Genomic DNA, 22,377 nt, shown 5'->3' with positions numbered 1-22,377 from the left:
ATGAAAAGTTAGACAAATGGAGTGTTTGAGCTAGGAAGCAATGCCTATCCATCTAAGGCACTGGAGTGAGACATATGAACTATGTGAATATCATTACAGAACGAGTAGTTAGTGGAGTAGGAGACAATTTTCTCTCTTACTAAAGTATACTTTTCAATGTATGCAAGAAGTTTTCTCTTCCTAAATTTAAAAATATATAGCATCATTACAACATAAAAATATTATTGAAATTATATTTTACTTGAAAAAATATTGAACAAATTTAAATTCATAAAATCATGTTGTTGTGCCATTTTATGTAATATTTACTAATGGTGGCAACATCTGTTAATATTAAAAATCCATTTTAAGAGCTGTGGCTGAATCTGTGGTACTTATCTGTAATAATCATGTTTGTTAGTAGAGACACATGCTTCTAGACGAATACAAATATTAAATATTGGACTGTAGCACTTTTTAGTGAGAGTCCTTTAGCATGTTTTAATTTGTGTTTATATTTTGAAATGTGGATTTTTTAAGCTGTTAAACTTCACATTTGGTGTGTACACTCTATGTTGATAACTTTTGTTTCATCTGTTTCATATAGCACAGTATTAGTATTGTGCTAACAACATAAACTCAACGGCTTATTAAACTTTCATACAGTCCTCTTAAGGCTTATATGAGTACACTGTTTTCAGATGTCTCATCTTTTAAAGACTTTTTTTTTTTGGTAAAACGTATAAAGTATTTTTTTACACCCAGCTAATAATGCTTAAATGTCTTTTTCTTTCATTAAGAGATTATGGTAAATTTGTGTTTATTAACCTTGTGTACTCTCCAGTAATAGACTGAATTACTTAACTATATATTTCAATAGCATAGCAATTATAAAGCATGTTGTTAAGTGATATGCTTTGTAGCTTTTCTCTTACTTCTATGATTATTTCTCTCCTAGTGATTTTCATACACACACACACAATCACATACACACAGACACAAATTTTCTGTTACAATTAAATCAAGTTAGAAGACAAAGATGTATTTTAGACATAAATTCTTGATTAATATTATGAGGTCATGAATTCAATCATCAAACAGTATAGATGTATATGCATATACATATAATACACTTTAACAGATTAGAAATAATGATTTGAAAGGTAGGTTTAAAGATTTTTGCGATAGCACTGAGAAATTGAAAACAAATCTTTTTAATATTGAGTTTTGTTTAGTATTAACATAAAAATATATGAAGGCCAGTTAGTCAATGCTACTTGACTCCTTTTTGCACACATGCTATTTAATTTCTATAGCAGCTCTCTCATTTAAACTATATCATCAGCCTAATTAAAGGACATTACGTAATTTGTTAAGAACATATGGCCAGAATATCTGATGGTACTGGCTCCGAAAAGACTCAGGATGCTTTTTAATGTTGTTTTATTTATTTTTGTTTTTGTGCAAGTATACATTCATTTGTGTATGCCTGAAAGAGAGAGAGACAGACAGACAGACAGAGAGACAGAGACAGAGAGACAGAGAAACAGAGGACAATATCCAGTTAAGAGCCATTACTATTATTGCAGAGGGCTGGAGTTCAGTTCCCAACATCCGTGTCAGGCGGTCTACAATGTAACTCTAGATCCAGGTAATCTGATGTCTCTGACCTCCATGGACACCTGCTGTCATGGGTCCATGCACACAGACATGCTTACTTAAAAGAATAAAAATTGAGCCTAAGTGTGACTCAGTGGTTAAGAGTGCATGCTTTCCTTCTAGAGGACCAGAGTTCTGCTCCTAGGGTCTACATTGGGCATTTCATAGCCACCTGTAATTTCATCTTCAGAGTTATCTGACACCTCTACCTGCTCTTAGGCACTTGCACTCACATGACCCACACGCCCTTTCTGATCACATACAAATTATTTAAAAATAAAACACATCTAAGATGATAAATTAAATGAAATTGAAATTGTACTGGCACCATGATCTTTTCTGTCTGTGGACTCAGTTTTTCTAACCATTTTGATTCAAATAAATGGCTTTTAGGCTTAACTTGGATCAGAGAAAATTTGAAAGTCATATGGTGCCTGTATAATCACGCTACAGTTGAACTGTTTCCTGGTTGAATTTAGTTAACAGGGCAATGTAAAAGGTTCAAATCAAATCGTGATCTAGCAACAATTTAGAAATCTGGAATTTCTAACTTTTTTTTTTTTTTTTGTCTTTTCAGGTGGAATTTTTCCACAAGATTTTTCAATACTATTTACAATAAAACCCAAGAAAGGAACTCAGGCTTTCCTTTTGTCTCTATATAATGAGCACGGTATTCAGCAACTCGGTGTTGAGGTTGGGAGATCACCTGTTTTTCTTTTCGAAGACCACACTGGAAAACCCACGCCAGAAAACTATCCCCTCTTTTCAACAGTTAACATCGCCGATGGAAAGTAAGTTACACAGTGATCAAATGTGTTAACAGTACTGAACACCTTTCCATGACTAGTCAACAGGCTTTGTGAATGTGTGTTCTGGTGGCTATTGATGGAAAACACCAAGAAGTCTTCAACATTGGTATAGTTGATTTTACACTCTGAGCAAGTAATGGCAAAAACAAAAACAAACAAACAAACAAACAAAATTTATTGATGAGACAGAGAAGCAGGACAGTGGTGAGAACAGGTAATTAAGTGGTGGTGAATTTTAAAGAAATGAGATGAGGGAAGCCCTTTTCAGAATGGAATCCGAGGCTAGTGGTTCTCATGGTCCAGCGGATTAAAAGCACTTGAGTCAAGCCTATCTGCTTGCATTCAATCCCTTGGACCTACATGGTAGAAGGAGCAAAACAACGCCCTTAAGTTGATCTTCTACCTCAACATGACCCAGCATGTGTGCACTCCCCAGTAAATGAATGAATAAATAAATATTAAAAAAATTGAAGCTCAATCAACTAAACAACAACGGAATAGCATGGTGTATCAGGTACATGAAGGGCTAGAAGGAACAGTGTGCTGAGACTTGCATGCATATTGCTTCAGCTGGAAAGGAAACAAAGGCAAATGATCCTCATCCAGACATCAAGGAAAGCAGTGCAGAAGTAGAGGATGGGGAGGCTGCAAATTGGCATGAGGCCCCATAGCAGAACACCCAGTAGTGTTAGAACCACTTGGAGTTGAATTCTGGGTGACGTGTGACATCACTTCAACCTTTCTAAGCAAAGACATGCTCTAATATGAAATGCACATTTTATTTGCATTTATGTGTCTATGTGTATGACTGGTTTTCTGTATGTGTATATCAAGTAAGTACATATGGTGTATGTAATTCCCTTGGAACAGGAATAAGGGGCGGTTGTGAGCTGCCCACTGAGTGTTCTAGGAACTAACCTTGGGTTATTTATGAGAGCAGCAAGTGTTCATAATCACTGAGTCATTTCTTCAGCCCCTGGACTTATGAAGTTGTGACAGCAGAACTATCGTCGGGTATTATAGGAGACCTTATGTATTTGACATATTCTCTGTAATGCTTAAGCACTCAATACATTGCTAACTCATTTAATAAAGTTTATAGATTATGGGAACTGAAGCATGGAAAGTTCAAATGACTTGAATGTGACAGTGGTGGCATTTGAAACTAATACTCCTGTTAATCCTGTAGATCTTTGAATCATAGATTGTGTTGTAATCATTTCTTTTCACTTAAGAGCCTCATTAACCATAAGCAAATGTGTATGAAATCTGCAGGATGTTTTTATCTTGAACATATAACTCTAAAACCAGCTTTTTTAGATATAGGACATCTGGTTATAGAATTTGAAGGCAGTACAGATAGAAAAATACATATATTCTTTCTGTCTCTGATATGATGACAGAAATATCTAGGTCTCAGTAGTAAGGGAAGACAAGCATCTATAGTAAGTTGTATTATGATCCTATTTACATAATAAACTCAGGTAAAACAAAAGTAAAATCTGAGTCACATTGCCTCTTTTTTAACATAAGAGTAAATTTTTACATGTGGATTTTTTTTAACTTTGAGGGAGCTTGTGTGTGTGTGTGTGTGTGTGTGTTATTATATTTTAATAATTTCATGTACAGGTACTGTTTACATCATTTCTACCCACTTCTCCCTTCTCCTTTTCTTTTTCTACACTCCCTCTCAAACTCATTGCTTCCTTAATTATTACTGTTACCTATACATATAGACACATGCATATACATAAACACACCAGTACAACTTGCTGAGACCATTTAGCAATGCTTCTATGTATATGTGTTTAGGGCTGTACACATGGAGCTTGTCCCTGGAGAAGAATAATTCTCCTTATCCCAGCAGCTGTTAATTGACTGTAGCTTTTCAGTCTAAAGCTTGGTTATTATTAGAATTCTCCCATGCAGATTGACCTTTCAACTGATATTATCATAGTTGAGGTCTTATTTGGGTGACTGTATTGTTGGATTTCATGTGCACAGTTCCTTCTCATGTACAGAAGGCTCCATCTTACAGCAGATGCCTTGGCTCTGGCTCTTACCATCTTTCTACCCTGTCTTCTGTGATGTTCCCCGAGCCTTAGGTGTAGGTTTTTGTTGCAAGTTTATCAACTGGGGAGGATCACACATGGTTAGTTATGTAAAGGTATTTTTAGCTAAATCATATTACTGAAATATTTTTACTCTATACTGTCTTATTAACTGGAAAAACATCTCACTATTACTTCCATCCAATTTGATCATAATAGTTTTATATGTGAACAAATAATTTAAATAAAACGGAAAAGCTCGGTAAATAATTTTGAGTGATTATCAAACAGGCAAGAACCTATGTGTATATACCGTACAGTGGTACAGTATATTAGATAATATTTTGAATTATTAGTATGTCACAATATTTATTGATTTTTTTATTCATGAATTTATTAATAGATGTTTACTGTGCACAAGTTTTATTTTATTAACTTGAGACTATAAAAATGTGATATACTAGTTAAGATCAAATTATAACAATTGGAATGTAATATCATTGGTATTTAAATACGCTTTAGTTTGTTAAGAGCAATCATTGATTTCATCCCAACTGACCACTCATTCCATAATTATCTATATACTGTCTACAGCTTGGCTGGCAGTAACCAGGGTGTAGATGTTGCAACAGTGAACACTGCAGGTGAAGTCCCTCCACTCCTGTTTATTTGAATATTGTTATTTGTAGACTAAACAAACACAAACTTAAATACAAAATACTATTAACTCTGTCTATGTATAAAACTGCATCAAAAGAAGAAATGAACTGTATAGTATTTCAGATGTGAAGTCTCTTATGCAGAGGTTGTTGGCGTGAAAGTACTGGAATTAAGTGCCTATTTGCACAGGAATGTGGAGCAGAAAATGTCTCTCGTTCTTTCTTTCTCTCCCCCTTTCTCTCTCTCTCTCTCTCTTTCTCTCTCTCTCTCTCTCTCTCTCTCTCTCTCTCTCTCTCTCTCTCTCTCCTGAAACAGGGTTTCTCTGCTTAGTCTTGACTGTCCTGGAACTCACCATGTAGACCAGGCTGACCTTGAACTCAGAGATCTGCCTGCCTCTGCCTCAAAGGTGTGTGCCACTACAACCTGGTAACAGAATGTTTCTACAGATTATGTTTGCATGGAGCAGTAAGGAAGCAAATACGTGATCATCTACAGGGTATCGAAAAGCAAAACTTCCAGAAGGTGGAGGTGTGAGAACATCAGGAGACTTCTGTGAGAAAGAGAATAGAGATGAATAGCTCTGTGAAAATTTGCTGGGTCTCACCCAACAGAAAGATTTAATGTGATTCTTCTTTATTTAGTTTTATTTTTTTTAGTGTGTGTGTATATGAGAGAGAGGGAGAGAAAGAGAGAAAATGTGGAACTTTGTGGATCTTTGTGCATTTTGATATGATGGTTCTCAGAAGCCATTACTTTTTTTTTTTTTTTTTGAGACAGGGTCTCACATTGGTATGGAGCTTTAGTCTGAGGATTAGGCTAGGCTGGCTAGCCATGAAATATCAGAGAGACACGTGTTTCTGCCATCTTAGTACTGGAAATAGAGATGCATGCTGCTGTGTCCACTTGCTTATATGGGAACTGAGAACTGGCCTCACATCTTGATTGTGCATCAGGCACCTTACTGACTTAACTATCTTCCCAGCCCTTCATTTATGTTTTGATGGTTGCTATGGTCACAAAGGTATGCACAGACCAATTAGGAGTATAGCTAGAGAGTTGATGGCATCTACTAGATTGAGAATCACCATCTTTTGTTTCATCATAAAAATTCATGATGTTTTATTGATGGTATAGTAGCATGTGAAAAAATGAACAATTAAGGACTCAAAACTCAGTTAATCTAGTACTATTTAAATTATTATTATTATTTTGAATGCTGGATTTTTTTGTCAACTCATTATTAGCACAACTTGAAATAATTATAAAAACAATTGAGTTTAGAGTTCAGATCATATTTTAGCAATTACAATTCTTTTTATTTTCTGCTAATGAGAAGAACATCTCTCAAGACCGAGAATGGTTTAAGTTAGCATACAGTTTTCTTGGCCTCAGATATGTGTAAATTTTATTCTCAGTGTGTGAAGTTGCTCCAAGGCTCCTTATATAATGCTTTGCTCAATTCAAACCTTTGCTAGTTGAATGCGCTAGTGGAAATACCAAAGATAAAGTATGTATGGAAATGTATTTGGCCATCACAAGTAGCCATGCCAAATATTGTGAAACAGACATTTGGGAATGCTCATGCAAGTTTCTGGGTATTTTATTTTATGGATCTACTCCTAGACACTTCTGGAATATTAATCCAGCACTTTTCATTTGGAAGAAAATATAAACCACAGTGGCTTAGAATCCAAGCGAATTTCACTTAGTGGTTTCTGTTAGCACTAGACATTGTTAATAAAACCCTTTCTAGAATTCAGGGAGAGCATGCACGCTTCCAAGGGCTGGCCCCATTCCCCCTTCTAAGCCTGTCATCACTGCCCTGAATTAGCTGGGGCAGTAGCTACAGAGCGAATTGAGCCTCCCACTCCACACATGCGCTGACTCTGCTTTCTTTCAGTGTTTCCTCTTCTTGCCAGCCCTGGAAAGAAGGGAAGATATTGTGTCTCAATTTTGGATCCTGCCCACGGTGGTGATCTATAACTGTCTTGAAATTAAAGTGGAAAAAGAACATGAAAACACTTGAAATAAATGGAGTTCAGGACAGAGTAGCACATTGTGTTTTACAATTAGAACATTCAGCTGCTCCAGATGGAGCAGCCATTCAGTCAGGAGACAGACCCTTTTATAGTCACTCTCATGGGATCACCAGGACAGAAGTTTTTCTCGTGGAATTCCACTTTGGAAGAGAGCACTTACGCACAGAGGAACTATTGCTTACCCATATCTATCGCAATGTCTGTTAAATGTGCTCATCCTCTGTTAAATGTCCTCATCAGAAAACAGTAAAATTAAGCTTTTGTTTCTGCAACACAAAGTAAGCAGAGGAAGGGCATTTCTTCATCAGCACAGGTCCCTAATCCTTCTCTGCATCTTAGGAAACTGTCCTTTTGGGTACTGGTGCTCTCCTGGCTCAACAGTAAGCTGTCAGTAGCTAAACTACTGAGGCACAAGTATGTCTCTGTTTTTTGTACCATTTCGGCTCAGCGATGACATTTAAAGCTCATGTTCTAATGGGCCTGTTGATTTCGCAGCCAGAGCCTTTGAAGCTTATAAAAGGATTGCTTCGTTTCTTTATAGGTGGCATCGAGTTGCAATCAGTGTGGAGAAGAAAACTGTGACAATGATTGTTGATTGTAAGAAGAAAATCACAAAACCCCTCGATAGAAGTGAGAGATCAATAGTTGATACCAACGGAATCATGGTGTTTGGAACAAGGATTTTAGAAACAGATGTTTTTCAGGTAAAAATGAATCAAGTTTATTTAATTTGAGTGTTGCAAGAGCAACTGGCTTAATAATTCTAGCGATCACTGTGTTGTAAAACAAAGTTCAAAGCTCTAAAGGGTGACCTACTTTCTTCCTCTGTGAGTGGAGTGGTGATGGTTTCTATTGTTGGGCCAGAGGAGGATTAGACAATGGTGACGGCAAGGCCCAGGAAGTGTTGCGGAGATTAGGTGATTTGAACACAAGCATCCAGTTCTCCTGGCAAGGACAATCTGTTTCACTCCTAAACTTTGCTCTTAGTACTTCAGCTTAGAGAAAAAGACTTCTTGACTTCCTATTCTAGAAGATTAATTCAGAGAAATATGCCATTCCTATATTTTGCCTGCCTATCTTCTTTCTGAGTGTTTTCTAATAGAGTTTATGTTGCTAAAGATGAACTTCAGGTTTTAAAATCGCCCATTAGAGCAGTCCTGCTAGGCCACAGAGGAGGACTTTGCAGCCAGTCCTGAAGATACCTGATAAAACAGGGTCAGATGAAAGGGGAGGAGGTCTTCCCCAATCAGTGGACTTGGAAAGGGGCAGGGAAGAGATGAGGGCTTGGGAGGGAAAGAGGGAGCAAGATACAGTTGGGATACAGAGTTAATAAAATGTAACTAATAATAAAAAAATTAAATAAAATAAAATTGCCCATTAAAAAATAAAGGGAAAGTCATTGTAGCAGCTTTTTCATTTGTATTTTGCTTATTATCACTATGACTCTTGATCTGTCAGTCATTGTATTTGGCAATTTATATTTTGGTTTTCCGTCTTTTTATTGTATGAATAGAACTGATTCCTGACTCTATTAAGGGATGTATGGAGGCATTATTAATGCAAATTCTGACTTAAATTTTAGAATATAACAGCATAGAGCTATGTATTAATGTGCACACATGTCTACAAATTCAGATGGTATATATATTTAAAGGTGCTAGTCTACTGCATGTGTTTATATGAATCATCTGTGGCTCACTGATGAATACAATGAAGACTAATGACAATTTCAGGTTCTATTCATTTGTGACTTTTGCCACTGCTGTGGTGTTAACCCTTTGACTCTATATAAAATATTTTAATTTGTGTTATGGTGATGAATTGTGGGAATACATAATGGCAGTATGCTTTTATTACACTGTCATGTATTAATTGATTATACAAGGATAAATATTTACATTTTGGATGTATGAGTATAATAAGAAAGTTTTATAAGTCCTATTCTTGCTGAATCTATTTTTTCTTTTTTAATTTTAATTTTTATTAATTACACTTTATTCACTTTGTATCCCCCCATAAACCCCTTCCTCCTCCCCTCCTAATCCCACCTTCCCTCCCCCTTCTCCACACATGCCCCTCCCCAAGTCCGCTGATAGGGGAGGTCTTCTTCTCCTTCCTTCTGACCCTAGTCTATCAGATCTCATCAGGAGTGGCTGCATTGTCATCTTCTGTGGCCTGCTAAGGTTGCTTCCCCCTCAGGAGGAGATGATCAAAGAGCAGGCCAATCAGTTCATGTCAGAGATGGTCCCTGTTCCTATTACTATGGAACCCACTTGGACACCAAACGGTCATGGGCTACATCTGTGCAGGGGTTCTAGGTTATCTCCATGCATGGTACTTGGTTGGAGTATGAGTCTCTGGAAAGACCCCTGTGTTCAAATTTTCTGGTTTTGTTGCTCTTCTTGTGGAGTTCCTGTCCTCTCCAGATCTTACTATTTCCCACTTCTTACATAAGATGCCATGCACTCTGCGCAATAGCTGGCCATAAGTCTCAGCCTCTGCTTTGATAGTCTGCAAGGCAGAGCCTTTCAGAGGCCCTCTGTGACAGGTTCCTACCTTGTTTCCTGTTTTCTTCTTCTGATATCCATCCTCTTTGTCTTTCTGGATGGGGATTGAGCATTTTAGCCAGAGTCCTCCCTCTTGATTAGTTTCTTTAGGTGTACAGATTTTAGTAGGTTTATCCTATATCATATGTCTATATGAGTGAGTATATACTGTGTGTGTCTTTCTGATTCTGGGATAGCTCACTCAGGATAATCCTTTCCAGTTCCCACCATTTACCTGCAAATTTCAGGATTTTCTTGCTAAATCTTATTTCAAAAGTTCATGAACACTCCAGGTCTTTCTATCTCCCTCTTCTTCCAGAAGGATTCTGGCACTCTGCCCAAAGTTTGGCTATGAGTCTCAGTATGTCCTCAGATATCCTGGTGGATGGAATCTTTAATAAGTCCTCTGTGGGAGGCTCCTGTCCTGTTCCTTGTCTTCTCTTACTTCTGATGTCTATCCTGTTTGCTCTTCTGAATGAAGATTAAGCCTCTTCTCTAGGGACTTTCTTGTTCTTTAGCTTCTTTAGGACTATAGATTTTAGTATATTTATCCTATATTATATGTCTAATATCCACTTATAAATGAATATGTATGATAATTGTCTTTCTGCTTCTGGGTTAACTCACTCAGGATGATCTTTTCTAGTTCCCACCATTTGCCTGCCAATTTTACAATTTCCTTGTTTTTAATTGCTGAGTAATAGTCCATTGTGTAAATGTACCACACTTTCTGTATCCATTCCTTCTTTGTGAGACATCTAGGTTGCTTCCAGATTCCGGCTATTACAAATAAAGCTGATATGAACATAGCCGAGAAAATGTCCTTATTGAATGGTGGGGCATCTTTGGGTATGTGTCTGTGAGTGGTATAGCTGGATTTTTCTTTATTTTTAGGGACCCAGTTTTTTTTTCTTGTTTTTAATTATTATTATTTTTTTACTATTAATTAAAGTTTATTAACTTTGTATCCCAGCTCTATCCAGCTCCCTCAGTCCCTCCTAATCCCATCCTCCCTCCCTCATCTCCTCCCTGCCCCTTTCCAAGTCCACTGATAGGGGAGGACTTCCTACTCTTTCATCTGACCCTGGTTTATCAGGTATTTTCAGGACTGGCTGCAAAGTCCTCCTCTGTGGTCTAGCAAGGCTGCTCCTCCCTTGGGGGGTGGGAGGTCAAAGAGCCTGCCATTGAGTTCATGTAAGAAATAGTCCCTGTTCCCCTTATTAGGGTACCCATTGGATACTGAGCTACAATGGGCTACATCGGAGCAGAGGTTTTATGTTATATGCATACATGGTCCTTGGTTGGAGAAAGAGTCTCATAAAAGACCCCTTTGCCCAGATATATTTGAAGTAGCACTATTCCAAATTTTCTGAGAAAGCACCAGATTGATTTCCAAAGTGGTTGTACAAGTTTACATTCCTTCCAGCAATGGAGGAGGTTTCCCCTTTCTCCACATCCTCTCCAGCATGCATTATCCCTTGAGTTTTTGATCTTAGCCATTCTGATGGGTGTGAGGTGAAATCTCAGGGTCATTTTGATTTGCATTCCCTGAATGACTAAGGATGTTGAGCACTTCTTTAAGTGTTTCTCTGCCATTCGATATTCCTCTACAGGGAATTCTCTATTTAGCTTGAACTCCACAAGGAGAATAACAGAGCCCAAATACCTGAGCCCGGCGGAGAGGGTGGTGATGCAGAGACCAATACTCCAACCAAGGACCATGCATGAGAGGACCTTGACTTAGACCCCCTGTTCAAATTAAGCCCATGGCAGCTCAGTGTCCAAGTGGGCACTGTTCCCTAGTTAGGAGTACAGGGGCTGTCTCTGACATGAACTCAATGGCTGGGTCTTTGATCACCTTCCCCTGGATGGGTGCAACCTTGTCAGGCTACAGAGGAAGATGATGCAGCCAGCCTTGATGAGATTTGATAAACTAGGGTCAGATAAAAGGGGAGGAGATCCTTCTCCATCAGGGGACTAGGAAAAGGGCATAGGGGGAGAAGAGGAGGGTGGGTGGGACTGGGAGGAGCCAAGGGAAGGGTCTGCAATGGGGATACAAAGTGAATAAATTATAATAAATAAATATATAAATACATTTAAATTTAAAAATTAAAAAAAGCTGAAAATGAAAAAGCCATGACTATGTAAGTAATTAAAGGGCTCATATCAAATTTAGAAATTACTTAAATAAAAGAAGAAAAGATTGCAAAAATAAAAAAAATCATGAACAACTTCATAAGCCAAGTTATTTTTGTAACCCATACAGATCTGACTTTCTAGTTTTCTGAATGAGTGACATGAAAGAACATTAGTGGATTCTTTTATTTCATCTCTTCTGCCCTCCCTTTTCCTCCTCTTTGTTTCCAATGACTGATTTTATAAGATTTAAAGTCCAAAGTAACTGTGTGATTATTAATTTGAAGAAGTATTACAATATTAAGAGCAACAGTATAGAGGAGTCTTCCATTAATCTCTTATGAATATGACAACGAGCTTTGAGAAATTATAAATTTGCTTTGTATTTTGAGCTTTCATGGAAACCATATACAACTATAAATAGGAAATTTATTTACTATTAGCTTTTAAAATGTAAATGAACTTAGAGCTTTTTTATGTTAGGTTTGTATCTTGCCACTTTTTAGTTATTCCAACGGAAAAAGCTCTTATTTTTGCTTAATACAATAATAGCAACTTCTAGAGAAAAATATGGATAGAGTGAAATTTTATATTTATCTGATTCAAATATCCACAGCCACCCTCTGTGAGACTTATATTTCCTTTATTTACCAAATACTGTTATTCTGTGACTATATAAAACTGCAAACTAGATTCTTCCAATGTGAAAATAAGGCATGACAAAAATAAACACTTCAAATAAATACACTTCTTCAACACCATTTTTTGTTTTTTTTTCTTTATTTATTTGTTTATTACAATTTATTCACTTTGTATCTTAATTGTATCCTTCTCCCTCCTCTCTTTCCAATCCCACTTCCTCCCTTTTCTCCTCATATGCCCCTTCCCTAGTCCACTTATAGGGTAGGTCCTCCTCCCCTTTTACCTGACCTTAGTCCATCAGGTCTCAGCAGGATTGGTTGTATCATCTTAACATCACTTTTTCTAAAGCTTAGTCTATCAGTTGTGAATGTGTGGTCACTGATATGTTTTTTTCTAAAAACTTTAATAAAAATTCTTTTGCTTTCAATTTTGTTTATACTTTGGTACTCAGGTAGAATTCCTAACCTTTTAACATTTGTATGAATATTGCATAGGAAAACATGTATTGTTTTAGTGTTTGATAGACAATTACAACGACACTACTGCTATGACAACATTAGATATTCATGATTCTGAACACTGCAAGTATCAGTATGTCAGAAATATTGTGACTTACATTTAACTGAGCATTTACTTAATGTATATACATTCATGTATGTACTGTCAAACACTTCTGGAATGATACTATTATGCTACAGTAGAAATTACATATGCTTATATTTGCATCACAATTTGATGACTTTTTAAAGAATTCAAAGCACACAGTACTGAAAATGATTTAATTTCCTCTAGCATGCTTTCCATAAACATTCTGTGGGTCATATGCATTTAAAGTCAAGATGGTGTGGCTTTGACACAGCAGTAGAATGATTATGAGGACTTATTATGGGATGAGAGCATTCTGATTCGTTATTTCAGGATCTGGCTTCCTGTTCATCTCTCAATTTCCAATTTTTCAGTTGAGAAGTTTAAAAGACATTCATTCATAGTAATTGAAAAAGTAACTGAGCAAGGTAACACACTTGTATAACACATAAATTTATATGCATATGTACATTTGTAATTTGTAAATAATTGTGTTTTTCCTTTATTCTTGAAATAATATATAAAAGTCTCTTTCATTATGATTTCCTCTCTTTTGATATAGAACTTCCAATATTTTTGTACAATTTGCACTGGGGTAACCAGCAGTGGCTTTTGTCTTAATGAGAATTTCTAGTGAGTCTTTTTGTTTGTTCTGTAAAGAAGAGTTCTTTTCTGGTTTACTGCTCATGTATCATGCACTTTGGAGAGTTTAAACCTTCCCCCTCTTGCTTCAGCAGCAACTGACTTCAGGCCACATTAAGAAGAGGGTGGTGTGGGTGAATGTAGACAGAAAGTGTCCATCCACCAGGACTCCACAGGCCTGGTTTGTCCACCCTAATATGCTTCAAAAAAGCCAGGAGTTATCAGGAAAAATGCATCATTAAATGAGAACTTTGAGCCATGGTTTCTTAACTTTTCAAGGCACTATCATTTTAATCTTCAGTATTTTAAACTTTAACAATTAAAGGCTCTTATCTTTCTAAGAAAAACTTTTTCTGGAGGTGAGTGTGTCATGAGCTGTGAATGGATTGTAGTGGCAATTCTGCAAAACCACACAAAACAATTCTTAGAAAACATTATCATTACTTTTATCATTATTATTATTATTATAAATGCATTACACCTGTGTGAGAGGGCAGCCACAGGAGACAGAGTGTCTGTGAGATCCCTTGGTGTAGGTGCTGCAGCTATGTGAGCAGACAGACCTAGGTGCTCTGACCTAAACTCCGTCCTCTGCATGAGCAGTAAACACTCTTAATTGCTGAGCCAATTTTTTTTGTGTCTTGATAAAACATTTAAATTGTTTTTGCTTCTGGGACAACTCACTCAGGATGATCCTTTCCAGGTCCCACCATTTACTTGCAAATTTCATGATTTCCTTATTTTTCATTGCTGAGTAATACTCCATTGTGTAGATGTACCACAATTTCTGCATCCATTCTTTAGTTGAGGGGCATCTGGGCTGTTTCCAGGTTCTGGCTATTACAAATAAAGCTGCTACAAACATGGTTGAGCAAATGTCCTTTTTGTGTACTTGAGCCTCTTTTGGATATATGTCCAGGAGTGGTATGGCTGGATCTTGAGGAAGCACTATTCCTAGTTGTCTGAGAAAGTGCCAGATTTATTTTCAGAGTGGTTGTACAAGTTTACATTCCCACCAGCAGTGGAGAAGGGTTCCCCTTTCTCCACAACCTCTCCAGCATGTGTTGTCACTTGAGTTTTTGATCTTGGCCATTCTCATGGGTGTAAGGTGAAATCTCAGGGTTGTTTTGACTAAGATCAGAAAGGAGAGGAGAACCTCCCCTATCAGTGGACTTGGGGAGTGGCATGCATGCAGAAAGGGGAGGGAGGGTGGGATTGGGAGAGAAGGAAGGAGGGGCTTATGTGGGGATACAAAATGAATAAAGTGTAATTAATAAAATAAAATAAAAGTATGATCTAAAAAACATTTAAAATTTGATTTTCTGTGGAGAAATCAATAGATGACAATTATAAAAGTATTTTGGTAGTGTTGGAACACTCCTCAAATATTAAATAATAACAAATGATTTAACTACCTTTAAGCCATTAATATCTAAACAGGTCAAGAACTTTGTGCTTGCTCTGTGATAATTTCCAAGGTACACCTTTAATGGAACTGTACAGGAGTGGACATAAGTTTTCTATGGAATAATGTCATAGAATAAAGGTAGTATTTCTATTTATCCACCTCTCCTTGTTTAGATGCTTTCAAATTTCAATCAACTAAACATTAGAGCAAAATTCGAATTGAAAACAGCGTTACTTGTTTATGTCTTCGTGTGAACTAGTGTGTCAGCATGCACAGAACACCTCCCTGGGATTGTATTAACTTTGTAGAGAGAGCGGAAGGACTAACATCTGATTAGTGCAAAGTGAGGTTCCCCTTCCCGAATATGGACGCCTGCTTTCTTTAGGTAGTTTTAGTTTTATAGAGTCCATCAGTTATTCGTGTTTTCAAATACCACTTTTATTGTTTATTTATAGGAAAGTGATTGACTTTTAATATAAAATTTGTATCTTGGAATGTGCAGTAATCCCTTATAAATTCAAAGTTTTTGTTTCCTATTCTTTATGAGCAAAACTTAGATAATTATATCCAATTAATAGACAGTAGAACTTACAAATCTCTATACTTTCAGTCTCTCTTCTTCTCTAGCTGCTTTATCAAGGACGAGGAAAAGTGTTGAGAAAGAATCCCTTTGCCCTGCTTCTGACCTTAGTTAGGAAGGCATAAACCTCTGTGAAGTACGGTATCAGCTACAGATTTTATAAATGTTCTTTTCCCAACTTGAGGAAATTATTTTATATTTAGTGTGCTTAAATATTTCTTTAATGAAAATGACTGTTTGATTTCTTTGGAGTATACAAATATATATATATTTGTTTATATATATATATATATATATATATATATATATATATATATATATTTAAATGAAACAAGGTCAACTGTGCAGCCTTAGCTGACCAACGCTCTTTCTGTAGACCAGGCTGGTTTTGAATTTACAGGGATCTATATAGTTCTCCATTTCTAGTGCTTGGGTTTGAACGTGTGCACCACTATGTTGGTGTGGTTATGTTAATGTGCTTCTAATTGTTGAAAAGTATTTGGGAAAAATCTTACTTAGTGATGGCATACAGTTATTTTTATAAATTATGGGCTTTTGTCTACATCTATATTATTGATCTTTTTGCTCCTCATCAGAAAAATTGGCGTATAATTTGCTTTCAGTTTTTTTTTTTTTTTTTTTTTTTTAATCAAGTTTGGGTGCTGTGGTTATGTAATTTCGAAGAAAGAGGTAGGATGTATTTCCCCTGTTCTCATTTCTCAGGGAACTTACAGACATTTGGGAAGTTATCAGTTTTCTATGTTGGATATTCATCTTCTCAGCCCCATTAGTTCTTCCTGTGTGAGGTTTGCAGATTGTATCTCTCAAGGAATCCGTCCATTTCATCCAGGCTCCTGTTCAGAGAGTTTTTGATTACTTCCTTACTTTTGATGTGTATGGTTGCCATAATATCTCATTTCTTTTAATATCAGTAATTGTCATCATTTTAAAATTTTCTTTATCATCTTACCTAGAAGCTTATAACTCTTCTTGAAGTTTACAGAGAACAGCTTTTGACCACCATGAAAATCTGTATTAACTCTTCTATTTCCTGTTTTAATATTGCAGCTGTTTTTGTTATTATTTTTTCTTTTCACTTGGTTTTATGTTGCTTTTGTTGTTCCATTTTCTTAGGTGGAAATTATATAAACAACTAACTTAGAGTTTATATATATTATATAAACTCTAAATTCCTCTTTTAATAAGTTCAATCTTCACTTCTGTTTTTCATGTGTTATTAAATTTCTCTGGAAATCTTCTTCTTCCTCTTCTTCTTTTTTACTTTGGTGCTTCAGAACTTTTTGTAATTTCCCATCTGTCTTTCAGTTATTTTTTTCTAGCTTAATCCGTTCTTTTCTAAGAATTAAAAATGTATGATTATTCACTCATTTAAATTTTCCGAAAGGATCTTGGCCCACAGCACAGATTATTTCAATGTGAACGTCTGTGTTAGCTTTAGATTGGTGTCTATTCCACTGTTGTTGGATGGAGTACTAGGCAAATGCCAATTTTATCTAATTGGTTAATAGTGATGGCTAGCGGACTCAAGTCCTTTCTAGTCTCTACGTGCTGAACATAACTTTCTGATGGAGGTTTCTTTATCAAGTTCCCAAGAGCATCGGTGACTCATCCATTCATCCTGAAGTTATATTAGTGATACCTTGTATATTTTACACTTATTTTTTAGAACCATGAATTAGGAAATTTTGTCAGATTATTGACTAATTTATTTTTATTAATGCTCAATACGCACTAGTAGGATGTTACAAAAGGAACACGTGAGATTGTTTCCTGGGAATGTCAGAAGCTACACCCATCAAGTCTCATCAACATAACTATCTAACATGATCTTTCTCACAGTTCTTTAATAATCTGTTGTGTTCCTTGTGTTACACTGTTGTGCCTGTGGTGCAGTGGACCCCATCTTCAGTCTCATTCATGATATTATGTTACTAAACAAATAGTCTATCCTTGCATCACACTCTTCGTTTATTTATTTTTTAATTTTTATTTCTTTTTTCGGGGAGGGAAGGGTGTTGAGACAAGGTTTCTCTGTGTAGCCTTGGCTGTCCTGGACTCACTTTGTAGACCAGGCTGGCCTCAAACTCACATATATATCTCCACCTCTGCCTCCGTAAGTACTGAGATTACAGGCATGAACCACTGTGCCTGGCTCTTTTCAGTTCTTTTCTTTTTTTTATTTTTATTTTATATTTTTTTTTCAATGCAGTTTATTCAGGAACCTTGAACTATCTTCTGACCCTGGGGAAAGCCAGCCCACAGCTTAAATAGCCTCTGGGTAGCCAACCCCAGCGTGCCACGTGGGCAATGCAGATAGGTCCACATACACGGAAGCAAGCCAGATCCTCAGCCTTAGCTTTTTATACTCTTTGCTTAGTATTTTGATGAGTACTTTGCTTAGCCTGAGTAGTTTCTATTGTAGTTGTTTGAACTGATATTCCTTCCCCTGCTGTATTTATGCAGTTGATAGTCTTATAAAATCACATCCTATTTCTGTTAGTTATATTGTTCCATAACACATTTTTGTGCAGTTATTTTATATCTATCTTTAATTATCTGTACTTGCATACTGTGTTTTTTCTATTAAAACCTTAAGCATAGTATTCAGAGATATAAGAAGTTCCTGCTATGTTAATTCTGACTTTGCTATGTCTGATTCTACTTTTGATGTTATTTCTTCTCCCTGAATTATTTGTATTACCTAAATACATGTATTGTTATTTTTCTTTCAAAGGCTTAAATGGTAGGTTGAGTAGAATGATTTTTGGGTAAGTGTCAAGAAGAGAAAACAGTTTGCAGTCATAGTATGTGTGAGCCTTCTGGGTATTCTGATCTCGTGGAATGCTCAGGGATTTTCAGTTTGTCAGGGATTCTCAGTTCTGTTTATTTAGGTGGATAAAAATACTTGATTGGGCTTGAGTTATGCATTTTCCTCCTCCTATGTAAAAGGCCAAATTGTGATGGGCAGTTCTGAATATTTCAGTATTTAAAATTTTTATCTCTGCTCTCTTTTCAAGATTTCTGATAGAATTATCTTTCTGGTTGTAACTGTGAAAAGCTTATAGAATACCTTTTAAAAATTAATTTAAATTATTTATTACAATTTATCCACTTTGTATCCTTGCTGCAGCCCCCTCACTTGTCTCTTCCCAGTCCCATCCAAAATCCCTCTTCTCCCCCTATGCCCTTTCCCTAGTTCCTTGATAGGGGAGGACTTCTTCCCCTTCTATCTGACCCTAGCTTATCAGGTCTCATCAAGGCTGGCTGCATCATCTTCCTCTGTGGCCTGGCAAGACTGCACCCCTCAGGAGGATATGATCAAAGAGCCAGCCATTAAGTTCATATAAATCTTACAGAAGAACACCCTTTTCAAGCTAGGGTCAGATAGAAGGGGAGGAAGTCCTTCCCTATCAGGGGACTAGGGAAAGAGCATAGGAGGAGAAGAGAAAGAGAGAGAGAGGAAGTGTGGGGTTGGGAGGAGAGAAGAAAGGGAGCTGCATTGGGGATACAAAGTGAATAAATTGTAATAAATAAATATATAAGTAAAATTAAATTAAAAATACCCTTTTCCATCCATGACTGAGTTCTACTTCAGTGTTTAACTCCTGGGAAGGCAGGTATTACATCAAATTTTGTCTGTTCCAAAAGGAAGATGCAGGAGTCATGTAGAGGCAGTTTTAATTCCAGTTCATTACTTTGAAGTATTTCCTAAATTGGTTCCAATATGTGATACATGATGCAGTTTTGGAGAGAGTTTAAAATTTGTGTTATTCAAATTCAAATTTAGGTGATTCTCTTCATTTTTTTTTTTTATTTCACATTTCATTTGGAATCTTTAACTTTCCTGCTTTTTTTTCCTGCTTTTTCTCCTGTATATATATTTAAAACAAACAACAACAAGCAAACATACTGAAAGAAATCCTCAGATCAGATAGCACCCGTGGATCTGAGTCTCTAAGTTTGATTCCCTTCCACAATGTGCTTACTGGGTGTTTTCTATTTTACTTTTTCCAGAATATTCTGCTATCATCATCAGCCAGCTTAGAGTTTACTGGTCTTCTACTGCCATGGTGTTAATGACAATACTAATGATGATATTTAAAGGTTTATTCTTTCTGATAAACACCAGGCACTACAGAAACTGAAGCATCATATTTAGTCTTTGTTTCATCTTCTAGTCCTCTGAAATTGGTATAATTTTATTATCTTAGAATTCATTTATAAAACAATCTTGTTCTGAGTTCTCTGTGAAATGTCTCTGATTACAAAATACAAATCACCAGTTACTTTTCAAAATCTTATCTGTGTTCCATAAATGTTGAGAAAGTGTTTCATAGAATATGAATCTTAGAAGTGAGTGAATACTGGTGATAACAATTTCAACACTTTCATCACTTGGGAAATCAAAGATGAAGCAGAAGACCTCAGTCGGTACCTAAGGAGTATAATAACTATTTAGGGAAAGACGCTATGATGAGGATAACCAAGGTTTGTTGTAATCTGATAACCAAGTGCTGTAATTTGAAGATGTGAAAGCTGTTTCCTCTGAGCATTCCAAACTGATACGTTATTTCATGCTGAAATCACTGGAGAAACTTACTTAGCTCAGGAACAATTACAGTCTTTTTGAGAGAAGTAACTTTCACAACTTAAGGTGCAAAATAGCTTTAATCACCAGAGATGGATAATTTTGGCTGCAATGAACTGAAACAAATAAGTCATTGCCTTCCAGTAAGTTTAACACCCTCTTACATGTATAATGAAATCTATAAAACTTTCCCTAATAGAGAAACCTATTTATTTACCATTCCTCTTGAATGTTGATTCAATTTTTTTTGAAAAGTACAGAATGATTCTATTTTTCTATCACAACTGGTAGGTTTGACATGATCAAATGGATGACCCCCTACACCGTACAAAGAGACAGCATTAACCAAATTTAGTGGGTTACCAAAACTAACAACCACCAACAAAATAAATATGAAATTGAAACAAAAATTGAAAAGTTGGGGGGGGGTCTGATTGGAAAGCAGAAGAAGTATTGTGTGAGACATATTTGATCCATTTCATGGACACGTATGAAGTTCTCAAAAACAAGGAAAAATACAGGAAATAGCATTTTAGCCAATCTACTCTTTCATTATTATTTCCTTGCTTTTAGTCAAGCTACTTAGTCACAATTTATTGTTTACTGAATGTAGCACAATACTTATGAACTGTTAGAGGAGGTCCTTTCAATTCATGATACAAATAAAAGTGAATTATGTAAATTAAAAGCATAATATCTTTTTGATGTGGTTCCCAAGCATATGTACATTTAAATTTTATTTTTTTTTAATCAGTCTGCATTTACTAATTCTAACTCCAGAGATGTCATAAAAGCTTTAAGAAGTGGTGGAGCAGTGGTTTTCAACCTGTGGCTCGCAAACCCCTTTGGATGAGTGTTGAATTTCATAGGGGTCACCAGAGACCATGAGAAAATACTGATCTTTACACTAAGATTCATAACAGGAGCACAATTACAGTTATGAATTAGCAACAGAATAATTTTATGCTTGTGATGTCACCACAACATAAGGAACTGTATTGAAGATCACAGCATTAGGAAGGTTGAAAACTACTCAGTGACCTTCCTAGTCAGGTCTGTAATCACATGACAGGTCGTCAGTGTCTTCATTCTGGTGTCATGCAGCTAGGTGTGATATTCCAAATGAGAACCAGAGTTGGGAACATGGATTTTTAACCCTCATTTGGCAAAATGAGAAGGACTGATATTTGTATGACTGAAAAATATAAAGATTAACCGTGCTATGTTGCAGAGGATTTTGTAAGAATGGATTCCAAATATTACTATACTTATGGAATTTGGTGGGAATGTAGTTAACATAGAGCTGCTTGTCATTTTGTATGATATACATATTTATAATTTATTCTTTTAAAGACATCTCCAAAACCTGACAACAAAAACAAATGTTATTCTTGACTGGAAACTCAATGTTTATTCTCTCAAAGCAACATTAGTGTGTATGTAAAAAAACAGAGCAGCCTTGCAGTAACTTATGGTTGTTTATTCTTGCCTGAAAATATTTGGTTAATATTTTAAAATATAGTTCTGGCCTTGAAAAATATCTTGAAATTATTATCTAAAATTACATTTGTGATTCTTGTTTTGTGTAAAGTATGCTAATACTAGAATTATTTGTTTTATACATGTAAGGAAATGTATAATTGAAAGAGACATAACAAGTTGCAGTTGACAAACAGGTGAAAATTTTTTAAATTTAATATTTATATTTAAAGTCAATATTGAGCATTGTAGCTGTAGTTCAATAGAGATGTGTGTTAAAATCTAATCATTCTGCACAGAAAATCTTAGAATCCTATGGGTAATCTGTTTTCTGAACTCAGTGGGTTTATAGACATTTTAAAATTTTCTAACATGGATAAATAAATGAAAATCTTTTTTTTGTGTGGAGAAAAAATGTTTTTTTTTTTCTTTTTCAGAAGTAACTAAATGCATATACACAATAGTGTCCTATAGCAGCTTTTCTAAAACAGTTTTATTCCTATTGTGTGGATGCGTGTAAATACTTGTATGTGTGTGTATTGGGCACGCATGC

The 22,377-nt window shown here is 36.0% G+C and overlaps 1 protein-coding gene across 3 annotated transcripts in view; it reads left to right on the top strand.

Annotated features, from left to right (window-relative positions):
• The window catches only part of Col11a1 (collagen type XI alpha 1 chain), a 214,391-nt gene that overhangs the window by 26,509 nt on the left and 165,505 nt on the right, over nt 1–22,377 (top strand). For all 3 annotated transcript variants that reach the window (XM_060392852.1, XM_060392851.1, XM_060392850.1), the window contains exons 3-4: nt 2,216–2,429; nt 7,739–7,901. In XM_060392852.1, the coding sequence (XP_060248835.1) occupies nt 2,216–2,429; nt 7,739–7,901 (377 nt within the window). The remainder of the gene's footprint in view (nt 1–2,215; nt 2,430–7,738; nt 7,902–22,377) is intronic.

Source organism: Meriones unguiculatus, chromosome 10, assembly GCF_030254825.1.
Source record: "Meriones unguiculatus strain TT.TT164.6M chromosome 10, Bangor_MerUng_6.1, whole genome shotgun sequence".
NCBI lineage: Eukaryota > Metazoa > Chordata > Mammalia > Rodentia > Muridae > Meriones > Meriones unguiculatus.
The sequence above is the reverse complement of the archived record's forward strand: the minus strand, read 5'-3'. Positions and strand labels throughout refer to the sequence as shown.